Source organism: Oryza glaberrima, chromosome 1 (genome assembly GCF_000147395.1).
Source record: "Oryza glaberrima chromosome 1, OglaRS2, whole genome shotgun sequence".
NCBI classification, from domain to species: Eukaryota; Viridiplantae; Streptophyta; class Magnoliopsida; order Poales; family Poaceae; genus Oryza; species Oryza glaberrima.
Genome location: NC_068326.1, coordinates 3,200,380 through 3,216,994, shown reverse-complemented (window position 1 = coordinate 3,216,994; position 16,615 = coordinate 3,200,380). Strand labels below are relative to the sequence as shown.

At 45.7% G+C, this 16,615-nt stretch overlaps 3 protein-coding genes across 5 annotated transcripts; 2 read left to right on the top strand and 1 right to left on the bottom strand.

Annotated features, from left to right (window-relative positions):
• The first annotated feature begins 337 nt into the window (after positions 1-337).
• Positions 338-5,835, top strand: LOC127760466 (protein NSP-INTERACTING KINASE 3). The gene is made up of 11 exons (XM_052284728.1): positions 338-697; positions 1,050-1,182; positions 1,262-1,333; positions 1,424-1,567; positions 1,657-1,728; positions 1,842-1,901; positions 2,023-2,120; positions 2,200-2,349; positions 3,419-3,760; positions 4,265-4,656; positions 5,278-5,835. Exons 1-11 carry the CDS (start codon positions 595-597, stop codon positions 5,596-5,598), a joined length of 1,887 nt encoding a protein of 628 aa, XP_052140688.1. The 5' UTR covers positions 338-594; the 3' UTR covers positions 5,599-5,835.
• A 10-nt stretch (positions 5,836-5,845) lies between these two features.
• Positions 5,846-12,408, bottom strand: LOC127760467 (pentatricopeptide repeat-containing protein At1g66345, mitochondrial). Of its 3 annotated transcripts, none has more exons than XM_052284731.1 (4): positions 10,367-12,408; positions 9,587-9,840; positions 9,257-9,394; positions 5,846-6,384 (listed from the first exon to the last, which is right to left on the bottom strand). In XM_052284731.1, exon 1 carries the CDS (start codon positions 12,340-12,342, stop codon positions 10,492-10,494), a length of 1,851 nt encoding a protein of 616 aa, XP_052140691.1. In that variant the 5' UTR covers positions 12,343-12,408; the 3' UTR covers positions 5,846-6,384; positions 9,257-9,394; positions 9,587-9,840; positions 10,367-10,491. The 3 variants fall into 3 exon arrangements, with proteins under 3 accessions (XP_052140691.1, XP_052140692.1, XP_052140690.1); XM_052284732.1 differs by lacking the exon at positions 5,846-6,384 and adding an exon at positions 8,696-9,131; XM_052284730.1 differs by lacking the exon at positions 5,846-6,384 and having other exon boundaries at positions 8,696-9,394.
• LOC127760469 (uncharacterized) lies at positions 6,409-8,100 on the top strand. The gene has a single exon (XM_052284736.1). It carries the CDS (start codon positions 7,665-7,667, stop codon positions 8,013-8,015), a length of 351 nt encoding a protein of 116 aa, XP_052140696.1. The 5' UTR covers positions 6,409-7,664; the 3' UTR covers positions 8,016-8,100.
• Positions 12,409-16,615: the final 4,207 nt, after the last annotated feature.

The window sequence follows — 16,615 nt, the reverse complement described above, 5'->3', positions numbered from 1 at the left end:
TGGCGTTTGCCGTCTTCCGTAAGCAAAAGCTTTGCAAAAACAAAAACAAAATCTTAACAATAGTGTTAAGAAACAAACAATGCGCTAACTAACCTAAGCTGCTAAAATCTAATCTTGGTGAGTGGTAAAGAGGAAAAATTTGGAGAGATGACGATGGTGATGATGGGGTCGCTCGCGCGGTGATGGACGGATGGCAGCGTAGGCACGCGCATCCGTGTCGGGGGAGAGCGAAAAAAAAGTTGTTTTCTTTTCTTTCTTTTGGCGGTTTTGCAGCGGCGCGGCGTGTTGCGGAGGGGAGGATCGATTGATAGGGGTCGGAGCGGCTGGCCAGGCCGGTGCTCCCTGCCGTTTCTTTCCCTTCCCCTCTATCTCTCTCTACTTCTCTCTGCCTCTGCTTGCTCTGCTCTGTATCTGTGACCATCTCGCTTCGTCATCTCGTCGTCGTTTGTGTTCTTGGATTGGGTTGGGCTGGGTTGGTGAGGTGGGGAGATGGTTTGGTGAGGAGTTGTGTGTTGCTGCAGCTGCTCTGCTGGTGTGGGGGTGGAATTGTGTTGGGTTTCTTTGGTTGAGGAGAGAGGAGGGCGAATCTGTGGGATGAGGATGCGGTGGTGGGCGGCGCCGCTCGCCGCCGTGCTCGCCGTGATCCTGCTGCCGTCGTCCACCGCCACGCTCTCTCCCGCCGGCATCAACTACGAAGGTAACGCTTCTTGCCTTCTCTATCTAAGAATCCCAAGAAAAATCCAACGCTTTTCGATGCTGCCGCTGCTCTCATTTTATAATGTCTGTTCAATCTGTTTGTTGCCTTTATTTCAAAAAGAAGGAAGTCTGTTCTTTTTGGATTAAAGAGGATCTCCGGTGAAATTTTGATAATAAAGATTTGGTTCTTTTTTTGGGGGCAATCTCGATTCATAAAGCTAGCGACTCTCTCATGCAAAGCGATAATCCTCCTGGCTTTGAACAAAGCGCAAATGCTGTTTCTGTGGCTACCAAGCTTGAGAGTTGTTTGTTGCTAAGATTTGGTGGAGAGCTGAGCTTTGTTTGCTTCGCAGTGGTGGCGCTGATGGCCATCAAGACGGAGCTGCAAGACCCATACAACGTGCTCGACAACTGGGACATCAACTCCGTCGATCCCTGCAGCTGGAGGATGGTCACCTGCTCCGCAGACGGCTACGTCTCCGCGCTGTACGTTCAGCTGCCCTTCTTCGCCTTCGGCGAGCACCAGCCATGGCTGCTAATCTTGTTGTGTCATCTGTGCTTGCAGAGGTCTGCCCAGCCAAAGCTTGTCAGGCAAATTATCCCCCGGAATTGGGAACCTCACCAGGCTGCAATCTGTGTAAGCTGTCACTGACTGATCCGGCCTTGTTTGTGCTGCCTATGGCATTTCAAGAAGTATTGCAAGTGTTTCAACCTCCTTGTTCTACAGGCTATTACAGAACAATGCAATATCTGGCACTATTCCTGCCAGCATAGGCAGGTTGGGGATGCTGCAGACGCTTGACATGTCAGACAATCAGATTACTGGGAGTATCCCGAGTTCAATTGGCGATCTCAAGAACCTCAACTATCTGTACGATTTCTTTCTTTGGTTCTTGAGTCCTCACTCACTGCCTGCTGCAATATATTTTGAGTCATTTTCCGTTCCTCTTGTTGCTACAGGAAGTTGAACAACAACAGCTTATCTGGAGTTCTACCTGATTCATTAGCCGCCATCAATGGCCTTGCTCTAGTGTATGTCTCTTAATCCTTTTTTTAAAAAAAAATCAATTGATCATTTTGTTATTCTTGTCTTTATCATTCGTTGGTATGCTTAATAGTTACCTTGAATTGGTCTTGTGTTGCAGAGATCTTTCATTCAATAATTTGAGCGGTCCATTGCCAAAGATTTCTTCAAGAACTTTCAAGTAAGTAAATTCATCTTATCCCCTATCCCTTTGAACAGTTGAATTCTCACTTAATGCTCTATTTGCATGCTGTAGGCTACTGTCTTATCCTTGCATTTTTGGTATTATACTTATTTGACAGCATTGCGGGAAATCCAATGATCTGTGGTGTCAAGTCTGGAGATAATTGCTCTTCTGTATCGATGGATCCACTTTCATACCCTCCAGATGATCTTAAGAGTGAGATTTTGTTCATCATTGAGCTCTTTTGTATTGTTTTATCTATTTGTGCAACTCATATTTGTTTCCTCTTCCTCAGCTCAGCCACAACAAGGCATCGCAAGAAGCCACCGTATAGCTATTATCTGTGGAGTCACTGTTGGTTCGGTAGCATTTGTAACTATCATAGTCAGTATGCTTCTTTGGTGGCGGCATAGGCGCAATCAGCAGATCTTTTTTGATGTAAATGGTAATGCTCTTTTCATTTCTGCACGCTTTTGTTCCCGTACTAACTCTATCTAGATTTCGATAGTAATTGATGTCTTCACTACAACAGTGGCTGAATGTTCTGCATTACTTGAGTTTTGAGGCGTATTTTTCACAGCGTTCAATTTGATAGCAAATTTACATGGGACATCCATGTGGTTGAACATGTTGTAGAAATGTTAGTGGTTCAATAACCTATTGATCTTTGCACAAGCTGAATGATTACCTCTACTGAAACTGTATAGTATTCTAAAAAAGGAAGGACCCTTTCTGCTGCAAAATTTGAGCATTGCATTAATCTTCCGTGATGTACTATGTGATATCTGTAGCAAGTTTTAAATTCTGTTGATTAGTGGACCATAACAAAGAGGCACCTGTGATCATATGGGTTTTTGCTGACAAGATTCCATGCTCCCAACAGAACTGAATTTGTATGAACAGCTCGTTTCATAAAGCTGCACACTAGTGTCCCTAACATCATGCAAGCTGCCCAAGACAACATTACTAGATGATTATGAAGTACATGACTTAAATGAGTCCTTGACCTGGGCCATGCCCTAATATGTTCAGTTTCTTACTTAGTCATGAAGGGAACCTTGATTATTCTCTTCTGTACAAAGACGCCATATGTCTTGAATTTACTAGCTGAAAGATTCCTAGTGGAGTTGCCTCTGGGATTTTACACATGTTAATGCATGGGTGCTTGTCTTCTTTTTTACTTTAACATCATACACAAATAAATGGCCAAGCTTTTTTAGTGGACAAGTATTAAATTTACTCTTGGGCCCAACTGTAAAGAGAGATAGCTTTATTCCCCTATATTAGGCGTGTTTGTACTTTTAGGAAAACCTTTGGTGCAGTTCAGAACCATGATGTCCCCGTTACCTTCGGTATGCTGATTTGCCATGGATAGAGCATGACATGTCTTCTTTTGCACCTATGGGCTTAATCTGATCTTTTAACATGTTCTATGTTTCTACGCATGCTCTTCCAGATTACATATTTTGTTGTTTCGGTTTCCAGTACAGTAATACTTGATACCTTATCTGCAGATCAATATGACCCAGAAGTATGTTTGGGTCATCTAAAGCATTATGCCTTTAAGGAGCTTCGAGCAGCTACCAATAATTTCAACTCAAAGAATATTTTAGGTGAAGGCGGGTATGGAATAGTATACAAAGGTTTTCTACGTGATGGTGCAATTGTTGCTGTCAAAAGATTGAAGGACTATAATGCTGTTGGTGGGGAGGTTCAGTTCCAAACTGAAGTTGAAGTCATAAGCTTGGCTGTTCATCGGAATCTCCTTAGACTCATTGGATTCTGCACCACAGAGAACGAAAGGTTACTTGTTTATCCTTATATGCCAAATGGAAGTGTTGCTTCTCAGTTGCGGGGTAAGTCCATGCTTGTAAATCTTATGTGTATACATATATGTATTTGTGGCGCTAACTTGTCCTAAGTCTCAAATCCTTAAAAAAAAAGTTGAAGAAAAAGATAGACGAGTTTATCACAAGGGAGAAACATGATTATGAACTTCAACCATAATTTTTTAGATGTAAAATTCTCGTGCGCATCTGTCATAACTGTCGAGCAAATTTGCCACTAAGTATGCTACTTGGTATTAGTTCGTTTTGTTAATTAACTTAAAACCCTATCCCTGCTCCTCTGATTGATTTAGGTGTTTATATGTTCATCCAATACATTGCACTGGTACCATATACGGAATGTGAACTGATCCTGAGCCCATCCAATTGGCATGTCTAGTTCTACTGATTTTATTGCTATACTACTATTCAATAAAAGCGGATGTAGTGGAACATTATCTGAGTAGCTTGCAAGTAAATTAACCTTCTCTGTTTTATGCTACATGGCATCTAAACATTATCTATCTTTTTCAGAACTTGTAAATGGCAAGCCAGCTCTAGATTGGTCAAGGAGAAAGAGGATAGCACTAGGCACAGCACGAGGGTTGCTTTATTTGCATGAACAGTGTGATCCAAAAATAATTCACCGTGATGTAAAAGCCTCCAATGTGCTTCTTGATGAATACTTCGAAGCAATTGTGGGAGATTTCGGATTGGCGAAACTTTTGGATCATAGGGAGTCTCATGTTACCACTGCAGTACGTGGGACAGTAGGGCACATAGCTCCAGAGTATTTGTCAACTGGGCAGTCATCGGAGAAGACGGATGTTTTTGGGTTTGGAGTTTTGTTGGTTGAGTTGATCACTGGTCAGAAGGCATTGGACTTTGGAAGGCTAGCGAATCAGAAGGGAGGAGTGCTTGATTGGGTATGTTTTTTGTGTTCTCTATATGCTTACTCACTTTTTCTTTGGAAACAGAGAAATTTTTTCCTTAAATTACTTTTGAATTTTTTCCTTAAATTACTTTTGAATTTTTTCCCCATCCTTGGAGGTATTGAAAGACAAATATCTTCTAATGTTGATTTCTGGTACACCAAATACCTTGTTCCTCGTAATATCTCATTATTAACAGTACCAGATACATCTCTCCTTCAATGCCTCCCAAGGACCATAAATATGCTTTATATGTCCACTCAGTTTGTTGTGATATGTCCTTTTGTTTCGTCCGTCATAGAGCTTTTTTTTGACAAGTCTGTATGTCATTCTCAGGATCTTTTTTGCCTTTTTTTTGTTGAGTACATGCATTGATAAGATTTGATGTGCAAGATAGTGGAGCTTCTTTTCCCTAGCAGAACAGATAAGCTGAAAAAATGTTCTTGAGAAACTAGATGCATATCTATCTCTATTTATCTAGTGTGGACATCCACCATAATTTAGCATATTCTTTTCAAACCAGTTGAGATCTAAAAGGACTGATAAAGGGTATAATTTGTTCTTAAAGGCGGTTATCATGAGCAGCATTTCTGATAACTTGAGTTTTTGTTCCAGGTAAAGAAGCTTCATCAGGAAAAGCAGCTGAGCATGATGGTGGATAAAGACCTGGGTAGCAACTACGACAGGGTCGAGCTCGAGGAAATGGTTCAGGTGGCCTTGCTGTGCACACAATACTACCCATCTCATCGTCCCAGAATGTCGGAGGTGATCAGAATGCTGGAAGGGGACGGTCTCGCGGAGAAATGGGAGGCATCACAGAACGTCGACACACCGAAATCCGTTTCGTCAGAGCTTCTACCCCCAAAATTCATGGATTTCGCCGCAGACGAATCCTCCCTTGGCTTGGAAGCCATGGAGCTCTCTGGACCGAGGTGATCGGTGTCGATATTCGTTCTTTGCGACAAATGTGTTTGATTTGATTAGAGCTCTTGAGCCGCCCAACTAAGGGGGATGAGAATTTTCCAAATTGAGTAGAGCCATATTGTTGTCTATAGCCGAGGTGGTATTCATTTGTACATACAGTAAGCATTATGTGAGGTGAGCCCATCCTTGTTGCACATCTATAGGTGGCAAAGAGAGATGAGATTGATGAGCAAATATAGAAAAAAAAAAGAAGTTTTCTATTGGAGAGTCTCTGCTCCATTTTTCATGCATAACATGATTAGTTTTGCCTGTCTATTGGCACATGTATTTGTTTGTCATTTTGCCAATTACCAGAATACCAACTGCTTGTTAGGTAGTAAGATACATAGAAAAATAGTGAGGTGATGCATCAGGGACAGGGTTTACAAAACCCCGCATGATTACCGTGGTAACCATCTCATTTTTTTTAAAACCTCGCGGTTTTCACGATAACTGCGTGACCACCGGGTAGTGGTAAATCCTACCAAAACGGTATGAAAACCCAAATGGGGGCAATATAGGAAATGAAGGTGGGAGCAACTCCTGCCTTGCTACAATTGCTCCTGTCAAAAAAATTTTGATGCAGTGTACTGTACCAAACCATTGTCCTCCATATACTCCTACCTTATTATTGCCAGAGCTCCTGTCCAAGACTAGTTTGAAAATAATTAATGATGCAGTATCCTGTACTGTAACAGTCTGTACAAGCTGCATGGCTGTGTCTAGATCCAAAGTTCGGTCCTTTTCCATCACATCAACCTGTCATACACACACAATTTTTCAGTCACATCATCTCCAATTTCAACTAAAATACAAACTTTACGCTGAACTAATCACAGCCTAAGAGTGTATTACTGGTGCTTAAGCTAGTACTGACGCTGTCACCCGATTGCATAGTAACTCCAGGACCAGATGTCACCCAAGTGTCAGCATTTGTTGCTGCTATTGGAACAGTAGTTGCTGCACAGGAACAACTGCTGCTGCTACACTGAAAAGCTCTTGCCGGAAAAGATCTAAGGGAAGGAAAATAAAAAAAAAGGTGAGAGATAAAGATTGAGATGGAATCATGGGATTCGATCGGTCAAGTGCGATGGAACTGATCAATCTTGGGTTGATTCTCAGTTGGTACTGATCGATCTTTGCTCCCTTTGCTACCACCACTTGATGCAGCCTACGAGTACTACCATTACTACTACTAGTAGTGGTCTTGTACTACGCCTCGCAGCAAGCGTCACGTCACCAACTGTTTGCTCCAACTGTATTCTACAGTGTCACTGCTCGAGCAACAACGCACAGAACGTTAATTCCATCCATCCCCTGGGGCATTTGCAGATGACGGCGTGAGAGGATGAGCGGCATTTGGCGATCCAAAAATTCCAAATCTTGGGAGCTTTTTCAGACAAGAGTGGGTTTGAAATTCGCAGCAGAAATGGCAGCAAGGGTCGTACGTGGATGTGTCCGTGGGAAATGACAAAGCCCAAGAGAGCACGTCATGTGATTGTGCCAGATCTAGCTAGCTATACGGAGTTGTGTGACAGTCGAGAGAGAGAGAGAGAGAGAGAGGCCGAGACCGGTCAAGCGGCCGCACATCATATGGCCTCGCCACGGCGCACGGCGGCGACCGGGTGGCCGGCGAAACGATCACTCATTGCGCCTTTCCGTCGCGCGGCTTGTCCGCCTCTCGCGTCAAATCGACCCGAATTATTATCGCTCGCTAAAGCGCACAAGTACAGTGACAAGGGACGTGTGGTTGGTGACACCGAGATCCCGTGTTTAATCCCCAGCACGTTCACGGTTTCTCGAGGGACGTCTCTCACTACAAATCTCTTCCTTTTTTTTTCCAAAGCCATAATCCGTTTCGCTGCCTGCTGCTACTGTCTACTACTACTACTACTCGGATCACTCGCGCGCCCGTCCGCTTCTCTGCTGCGTGACGACGCCTCGTCGCCTTCTCTACCTCTCGCGAGCGCGCGCGACGCAGCGGCAGCGTCCGTGTCGTGGCGTGGCGCGGCGCGGCGCGCTCTGCACGGAGAGAGACGATGATCGCGAGGCGCCTCAAGATGCTGGTGCTGGTGTCGCTCGTCCCGCTCGCGCTGCGGGCGACCTCGCTGCTCGCCGGCCATGTCGCGCCGCCGTGCTCGCCGGAGTCATTGCGGCCTGAGCACCAGCCCGCCGGCGCCGGCGACGGCGTCACCATGGGCGGTGGCGGCGCGTCTGCGTCGAGTTATCGGAGGAACCGGAGGAGGATGGAGGGCGGTCTCGCCGCCGCCGCCGTCGCCTTCCACGCGAGGAGGTTCCGGCCGCACGGCGGCGGCGGCGGCGGCGGCGGATTTGAGGCCGACAAGAGGCTGGCGCCGACGGGCTCCAATCCGCTGCACAATTTGCGATGACGCAGCGTTTCTTCTCAAATCGAATTCAGAGAGTTTTGCAGGCTGCTGATGAGATTGTTGTTGATGATGGTGGCGACTGTATGTATGATCAGATTTTGGCTCTTCTTCTTGTGTGTGTGTGTGTGTGTGTTAACATGTCTCATTCTCTGCTCTCGAAGTCTCAAGACTTGATTCTTCTTACTGGGTGTGTTCTTGATAAGTATGGCGGTGTGTGGCTAGCAATATACTCGTATACATACGTATTCTACATTTTCCATATACTTGTAGCCGTGTTCAATTGTTTGTTCCATATGTATATAACCCATAAAAAAGAACTTGCTCGTGTAAGATCAGGTTTGTGCGTGTTCTCCAGTTGTCGATTCTCCTGACCTTGAGACGCTCAGATTAGTTCGTCAAATCTTTATGGACTTCTTCTGCTAGTACATCTGTCAATTGAGTTGATTCAATCTTAACATAGCTATACCTTCTCTTATCATCTTCGACAATGCTTCCCTGAGGTTTCAACAAATAATGCGGTAACGTACACTAATCTCTTTCCTAAAAAAAAAGATTTGCTCATTTGTTATGACAGAAGAGTGACCAACCTTTTACTGCATAGCCAAATAGTGCAAACTGTTAACAATAAATTTGCTTCCTTTTTCAGTTTAACTACATACTCCACAGTACAGTGACGACCAGGGGAATTTCGCAGGTAGACATGAACTGCAAAAAACTATTTTTCGGGGGGTTTTTTCCGCTCTCGAATTATAGAGAAAAAACTGAGAGAAAAAAGAATAAACAAAAGATAAAATAAGAGGGCATCACAGCGATTCTCAAGCCCCAGCCTCTGATGCAATCATATTGTCGTCGAACGAGCCATCTCGGCATGCCGAAAGCAACTGTGAGAGCGTCAAGGGGAGCCACCCCAATCGCTGCTACAACTACGGACAAAAACCGCAGCACGGCACTAATTACACGGCAAGAAAGCGCCAACGAGAAATAATTTCAGCAAGCCTTTTAATGGGTTTCTGGTCAAAATCGGTCTCGTTTTCTTCCGGGACATGATCAAAGACAGATCACTTGAGTAGTCGCATCACACAAGTAACCTTCAACAGTGACACTTAACCATACTAAACCCTGACAGGGATTACGAGATGTAAATTTGCATGCAGATCAGTTTTTAAGCGTATGTAACAGCCGTGAAATGGAATGAGCAAACGACGTGCTAGAAGCAAAATTAGTGAGGTAGTAGTACTGCGTACTTGTGTTATTTATCGGCTCCGGCTGGCGACGGCGGCGCCGGCGATCTTGCCCGGCGCCACGCTGCCGCTGTCGACGACGACATAGCTCACATGCTCCGGTACTCCCGTTCTTGGTTGCTTGCTCCTGCGTGAGCAAAGCTGAGCAGACAAAAACACAATTTAGTTTCTCGCCATGCTTACAGTCAAAAGTGACATGTAGAAATGCAAGCTAGCACTATGGAGGAAGAATATGGTGTTAGACATGTATCGTGGATTAGACAAGCTTAGTGCTAATGAATTAATGAAACATCTTCACCAGTTAAGGAGCAGGGAAAGTGGAAGAGTGGGTACCTGCACATCAATCTGGCACTGCAAATGCTGTTGCTGTTGCTACCTCGGAGCTGGCTGGTAGCACTGTGCTAAAAGAGAGACATGGTGCCAAACTTTGTGTGACGGGGACTCAACCGTGCAGCAGTAAGTACTAGCTGCCTGCACCACATCTGAGCTGACGCTGCCAATAGCAACGGCGAAATGTGGGAGGCAACGCTCCAACATCGGCGTCCCCTCCTTGGCCCTCTTGCTTGGAGAACCAGGCGGCATGAGCACTGTAACAGATGTAACAATGTTTCAAGCCGAAGAAATGATCTTAGGAGATGATTAATCCAAAATTCCAAATGCTATACAGACATGCTAAAGCATTGTCCTACTAGAATTTAGATGAAGGTACAGGATACAGATAGTATTTTTATTTAATGCGTAAATAACTGTACTTTTCTGTGGAGATAATCCACTGCAATCTTATGAATGGAATGTCTCACTTCGGCAATATGAACTTATGAAGAGGTGCATGGTTTTCTACTATACTTTGAAGTATGTCTCCTCGAAAAAAAAACTGATGTCTCTAATACTCCAAACATGCCAATTTTATGGGGGACTAAAAACTTATTCATCTATACTTTTTCTATACATGGCACAAGGTAAAGCACTATGAAATGTCCATGCTTCAGAGTTCAGAACCCATAGAACCATGCAATTTTTCCTTCAAAACGTTTGCTGCCTAAAGATTTTAGGTTTGGCAGAATAAGTTTTAATTTAACTATCAAAAGAGTACTAAAAAAAGGTATTTATTACCTCAGCTGCAGCACAGCATTCTCATAGAGTAGAAGAGATGGGAAGACAAATCATGTTGGGTAATAATAGCATTTCCTGTGTTTTCTCCCATCAATTCCCCATGCAATTAGATCTTATTTGGGAGATCAGCAATTAGGGGAACAGGTAGACTTTGGTTTGATAACTCTTCTCACTAACATCATAAAAGTATCAGCAGAGGGGACTAGCTTGTCGTTCCCTATCATCATCCTGTCATAAAACCAAAGTGCCTTCTTAGTGTTACCCTTCTCACAGTTACCGCTGATCAAAAGATCATATATTTCACTAGTTGGTGCCAACAGCTTTCTTTCCAGAATAGCCAAGAATTTCTCAGCTTCCTTGAGATATCCACACTTGCAAAGGGCCCTAATGAGGGAGCTAAAAACATCAACACCGATATTAAGCCCCCTGTGCTCCATCTCATGATAAATCTTGATAATACCTTGAGCATCACCAACCTTGCCATATCCATTGGTCATCCTCAAGTATGTGTTTTGATCGGGAACAAACCCCTTGTCCATCAGTGCCGTTAGCAGCTCGTTTGCCTTGCTGACATGTCCTGAATCGCAAAGCGCCTCTAGCATATCATTGCAAGTGCCAATATCCGGCACAGAACCTTGATGGAGCATCTTGTCCATGTACTCCGAGCCCTCCTTCATCCTCCCTTGTCTGAAACACCCAGCAGTGAGATGGCTGTATGTAGCATCATACGGCTTCAACCCAATAGAGATCATTTCTTCAAACAATTGCATGGCTTCATCAACATCGCCTGCACGGCAATGTACTCTGATAAGGCAAGTATACACGAACGAATTCAGGCGACAGCCATGGCGAACCATGTCATCCCGTTGCTCGCATGTGGACTTCAGATCACCAGCCTGGCAATGGGCATGCACTATCAGCGAGTAGGCAATGTTGTCAAACACCATGTTCCTCTGCAGCATCCTCCTGAGCAGCAAGATCCCCTGCTCAGTCCTCCCTTCCTCGAAGATTTTCAGCGTGAGCGCGACGTGTGCCACCACGCCTGGTGCACACTTCTTACCGTGAATCCTCTCTACGAGTGCAGCCATCCTGGCAAGCGCACCCTCCCGGCTGAGGACGCCGATGACAAGCTCAACGGTGCTCTGGTTGGCGTACACCCGCTTCAGCGTCATAAGCTCGAACACCTCCCAGGCGACCCCGAACCGCCCGGTGCGCTGGGCCGCGTGCAGCACGGCGTTGAAGGCGGGCAGGGAGGGGACCACCCCGCGCTGCGCCAGGTAGCGGCAGGCCTCGAGCGCCTCCTCCGGGAGGCGCGCGCGCGCGTAGGCGTGCACCAGGAGGTGGAGTCCACGGGTCGTCGCGGCCGTGCCGCTGTCCTCGTAGGCCGCGAAGAAGGCGTCCAAGAAGGCAGAAGCGGGCGACGAGGAGGAGTGCTTGGCTATGGCCGATTCGAGGAGCACGGACGCGTCGCGGATGAGGGCGGCGCGGGAGAGGAGGTGGACGAGGAGGCAGTAGGCGCGGAGGGTGTGGGGGGTCGACGACGACGACGAGGAGGCGGCCCAGTAGAAGAAGGTGAGCGCGTTCCTGGCGACGAGCTCTGGGGAGGAGGACGAGGAGGAGGAGTGGAGGTGCTTGGCGAGGGAGAGGAGGACGGCGTCGACGTGGTCGGCGGCGGGGAAGGCGGCGGAGAGCGCCTCCCATGTCGCTCTCGGATGGTGCGCGAGGTAGTGGGAGATGCGCTGAGGCGTCGTGGCGGCGGCCGTGGACGTGGACGCGGACAAGGCGGAGGCCGCGGCGAGGCCGAAGAGGTTGCCGCCGCCGCCGCCGCGCTGCGCGAGCACGCCGCCGCCGGACTTGGCGGCGATCAGGGCCATGGAGAAGAAGCGCCACCTAAGGGCCCACCTCGTCAGTGACTCAGAACGGAAGCGCCATTGGTGGTGAGATCTAGCTGGGCTTTGGAGATCCGTGCCCACCATCCGATCAGGTAAATGGACGGCCAGGATGAGACGGTATGCTGACCCTTCCGGCTAGTTTGGATAGGCCGAAATCCCGGCCCGTCCGATATTTTGGGCCGAGGCCTATACAATCCACTGAACAAGGCCTCATATTTCCAAAAACTCCTCTCCATATTATGTTCATTGTGCACAAATAATCAACACAAAATGCAGTGTTCATCATAACCAGATAATTACAGAATATCACCTACATATCGAGTCCATGTTAAGAACACAATTCAGAGAAATTTCACATAAAAATACAATTTTCATAGGAATCGAAGAGAACTACGACGGGGGCCAGATTCAGAACAAGAAATCTCAAATTGCATACAATCATAAATGAGGATTTCCTATACACATGTTATGTACTTACATAGCAACAGAAGAGAATACGGTTAGATACTAGATAGCGAGCAAATGTAAATGTGAAATTTGCTTCTGTCGGTCAGTCGACTAGCAACAGTGTGAGTGGCGTAACTCTTCTTCAGATACAGCTTCATCAGTGGGGTTTAACTGTAAAGCCTCTTCGTAGCTGGGGCAAAACTCACGAATCTCCTCCATTTCACGCCATTGCTTCTTCTCTGTCAATTTTTTTTATCACGAAGAGGGAAGATTAAAATGGATAAATTAATCAGCAGGTTATAATTTTGAATTAATTCTTTCATGAGGTGTGCTTAATTTGTATGAAAACTTTTACTCACTCTTGTTGGGGCGTGGTTGCTTGTCTGTCAATTGTTCCTGCCGAGAAGGTGGCTTTCCTGTTGATAACAATGCCAGAAAAAAAAACATTTAAGTTAATTAACCATGATCGATTATGTAATAAGATGGAGTTCCAATTTAAGTCTGACCATACAACTTTAATTACTCTAAAATTACTGGGCATTCTAGCTTTACCCTTAATCAAACTTTTTAATATATTATGAAAATATTTCTTACGGTGAATCTAAAATATTTTTTCACGAATGTGTAAAAAAATTGCACGTCAATATATTAAAAAAAAATTTGTTACACAAGTAATCAGCCAGACCGGTTTATGCCAAGTGAAGGGAGAAAAAGAAAGCCGTACTACGGCAGCTAAACACAAACTCTTAACAGTGAGAAGGGGTAGAGCTAATAAATCTAATGATTTTCTTTACAACAAGTAAATTTTTCATTACCCAGTTTGGAAACCAAACCCAAAACACAACACAGGTAAATCAGATGATTTTATACTATACAAACTTTTAGAGATTAATGGTCCAAGATACGACCTGCTGACTTATGACAAAACTAGAAGGACAATTAATTTGAAACAGCGGGGTAGTATGATCCTAATTTAACATGACAAACAAAGAACAATTAATTAGTATATATAGTCAAGTGCGTTAAATAAGAATTTTCCTTGTGAGTTAATACACTATAAATTAATACATCCGTTTCATATTATAAGTCGTTTTTATTTTTTAAAAATTCTTTATATTTAACTAAGTTTATAGATTATATATTTTCAAAGAAAAATACTATCAAAATTTATTTAATGTTATAATAATGAAATTAACTTATTATTATAAATGTAGCTATATTTTTCAATAAATTTGATCAGAGTTGGACTTAAGAAAAATCAAAACAATTAATTAGGTCATGAGATGGATGGGTGTAGTTTTATACCGACGATGATGCAAGTATCAACGACTAGGCTGCCGAGACGGTCGAAGTGCAGCTCGGTGTAGAAGCAGCAGCAATCGGGCGTCGCCCCCGGCGGCGGCGCAGTGTTCCTCCTCCGGCGGCAGCGACCGGCCGCCGAGGAGGAGGTCCCCGGCGGCGGCGTGCCGCTCCTCCGGCGGCGAGCCCAGAAGCCGACGAGGCGCGTGAACCCCTTGGGGCCGCAGCAGCAGGCCCTGCACGCGGCCATGGAAGGCTCGAGCGGGATGAAGCCGGCGCCGGCCTTGTTGTTGGCGTTGTAGTGGCGGAGGGCGGCGCCGACGAGGCCCTTCACGGCGGCGATGGGTACTCTTCCCCTCGCGTCTCTTCGCCTCATCCTACAATGTCGATTGATTGATCCATTAATTAGTTTCCAACTTTTTCTTCAAACTTTCAACTTTTCCATCACATCAAAACTTTTTTACACACATAAACTTCCAAACTTTTTTTTCAAACTTTCAATTTTAGTCAAACTTCTAATTTTGGCTTGGAACTAAATACACTCTAAGATTGTGTTTGGTTTGGGGACCAACCAGTTTTTTTTGGATGGGATGGTTTTAGTTGTGTGTTTGGTTTGTGATATAGAATGGTTATAGTTTTTTTGTTTGGTAGAAGGAATTGAGGTGAGATGGGATTGACTGTTTTTCACGGACCGTTACTACCGTCTGTTCCTAGCGGTTAGCTTGCAGCGAGTGGTGAGAATGGGGACGGAGGAACTCATCAGCGCGAGCGGAGGAGAGGTGGAGGCGGGTCGCGGAGGCGAGGCGAGGCACGGACGAGCGGCGGCGATCGGTCGCGAAGGCGATCGCGGACGAGGCCGGTCGCGGAGGCAGAGGTTGGACGCGGACGAGGAGGCAGCGGTCGCGGATGTGGCGGCGGCGATCGCGGATGTGGAGGAAGCAGGCGGAGGAGGACGGAGTGGCACCGGGGGAGGGAGCAGGCGGAGGAGGGATGGGCGGCCGTGGCGGCACCACAACGGAGCCGAGCGGGAGGCTGCGAGAGCTGACACCGTTCTCTCCATCGAAGTGGGATGGATTGGTCCAGCCGATTTTGGCGGACCGTTTCGTCCCGGATCTGAGAGTGAAAGGACCTTGATGTCGCCTAGAGGGGGGGTGAATAGGCGTTCCTAAAAATTATCACAACTTCATAGCATATTAGAGTGATGATAACTTTTGATTCAAATCGAAACTTCCAATATGGGATTGGAAGTTCCGGTCTCAATCGAAAAGTTCGGCGGATAACGGAATAAACACTAGCTATGAACTTGTAGCTCAAACAAACAAAATATATATGAATCAAAAGGTGACAAATAAGGTATCTAAGCAAGATATAAGGTCACCAACTAAATCAAATAAGCATGCAAGTAGATCGGGTAAAAATAAGCTCAAGCACAATATCAGAGAATGCAAGAACGGGCAAACCAAGAGGGGAGACGCGCGATTTGTTTCCCGAAGTTCGGATCCACGGATCCTACGTCTCCGTTGAGGAGCCACAAGGGCCGGGCCTATTTCAACCCTTTCCTCACGAGGTTGCACAAATGCACTCCTCGGTTTCACTCTTGATTTCTTCCCTTGCGGAGGCGAAATCGAAGTCTTCACAAACTTTCCGTGGCACACCACAACCTTGGGTGCTCACCGGCAACGCCTAGCCGTCTAGGAGACCTTAGTCCCCAAGAGTAACAAACACAATCGAAGATTTGCTTGCTATGAACTCGAGTGCTCAAAGTATGGAGTGAAGCTCACTAGCTCTCAACTTCTCAATCACTCAATCCAACTCTTTTCCCTTCTCAAATCCCTCTCACAAAGAGGCACCACAAAGGATGGAGTGAAGCTCACTAGCTCTCAACTCCTCACTCTCTCAATCCAACTCTCTCCCCTTCTCAAATCCCCCTCACAAAGAGGCACCACAAAGGTAGGGAAATGGGGATGGCTATTTGGCTTTGGATGTGTCTAATACTCCCCAAGAGCAGCAGCCACTCAAAGGAGGGGTGGAGGAGTTTATATACCCGAGCCCCTCAAAAACTAGCCGTTGGAGGCCAAGACTGTAATTTTCGGAGTTTCCGAAAAGCATTTTCGGACAAGTCCGAAAACTTACAGAAGCAAATCTCAGATTCGCAGCCATTCTCGGAATGTCCGAAAATTTTCGGAGTTATCCGAAAAATTTTCGGAGTTTCCGATAATTTTTCGGACTTTCCGAAAAGCACAGAGTAAAACGACTATAACTTTTCGCTCGGGAGTCCGTTTTTGATGAACTTGGACTCTATGGAAAGCTCACTCAGAGGACTACCCAACTCAACCAAAAACAAGGTCTAAAAACACTCAAAGGATAGGTTAAAGCTTGGGTTTCTCTCAAGGTAGCACTATGATAGGTCACTTTGAGCACCGAGACATACACAAACACCTCGACGTTGCATCCCTCTTAATAGTACGGCATTCCTAAACTCAAATGTAAATAAGAAGAGAACTACACCATTAGGAATGCCCTTTTTTTTTATCTTTCTTTCATTGTCTTGAGGGACGCTAATGCCGATACCGTTTCACCATATATTCTTCAAATGATTGATGCGATTACT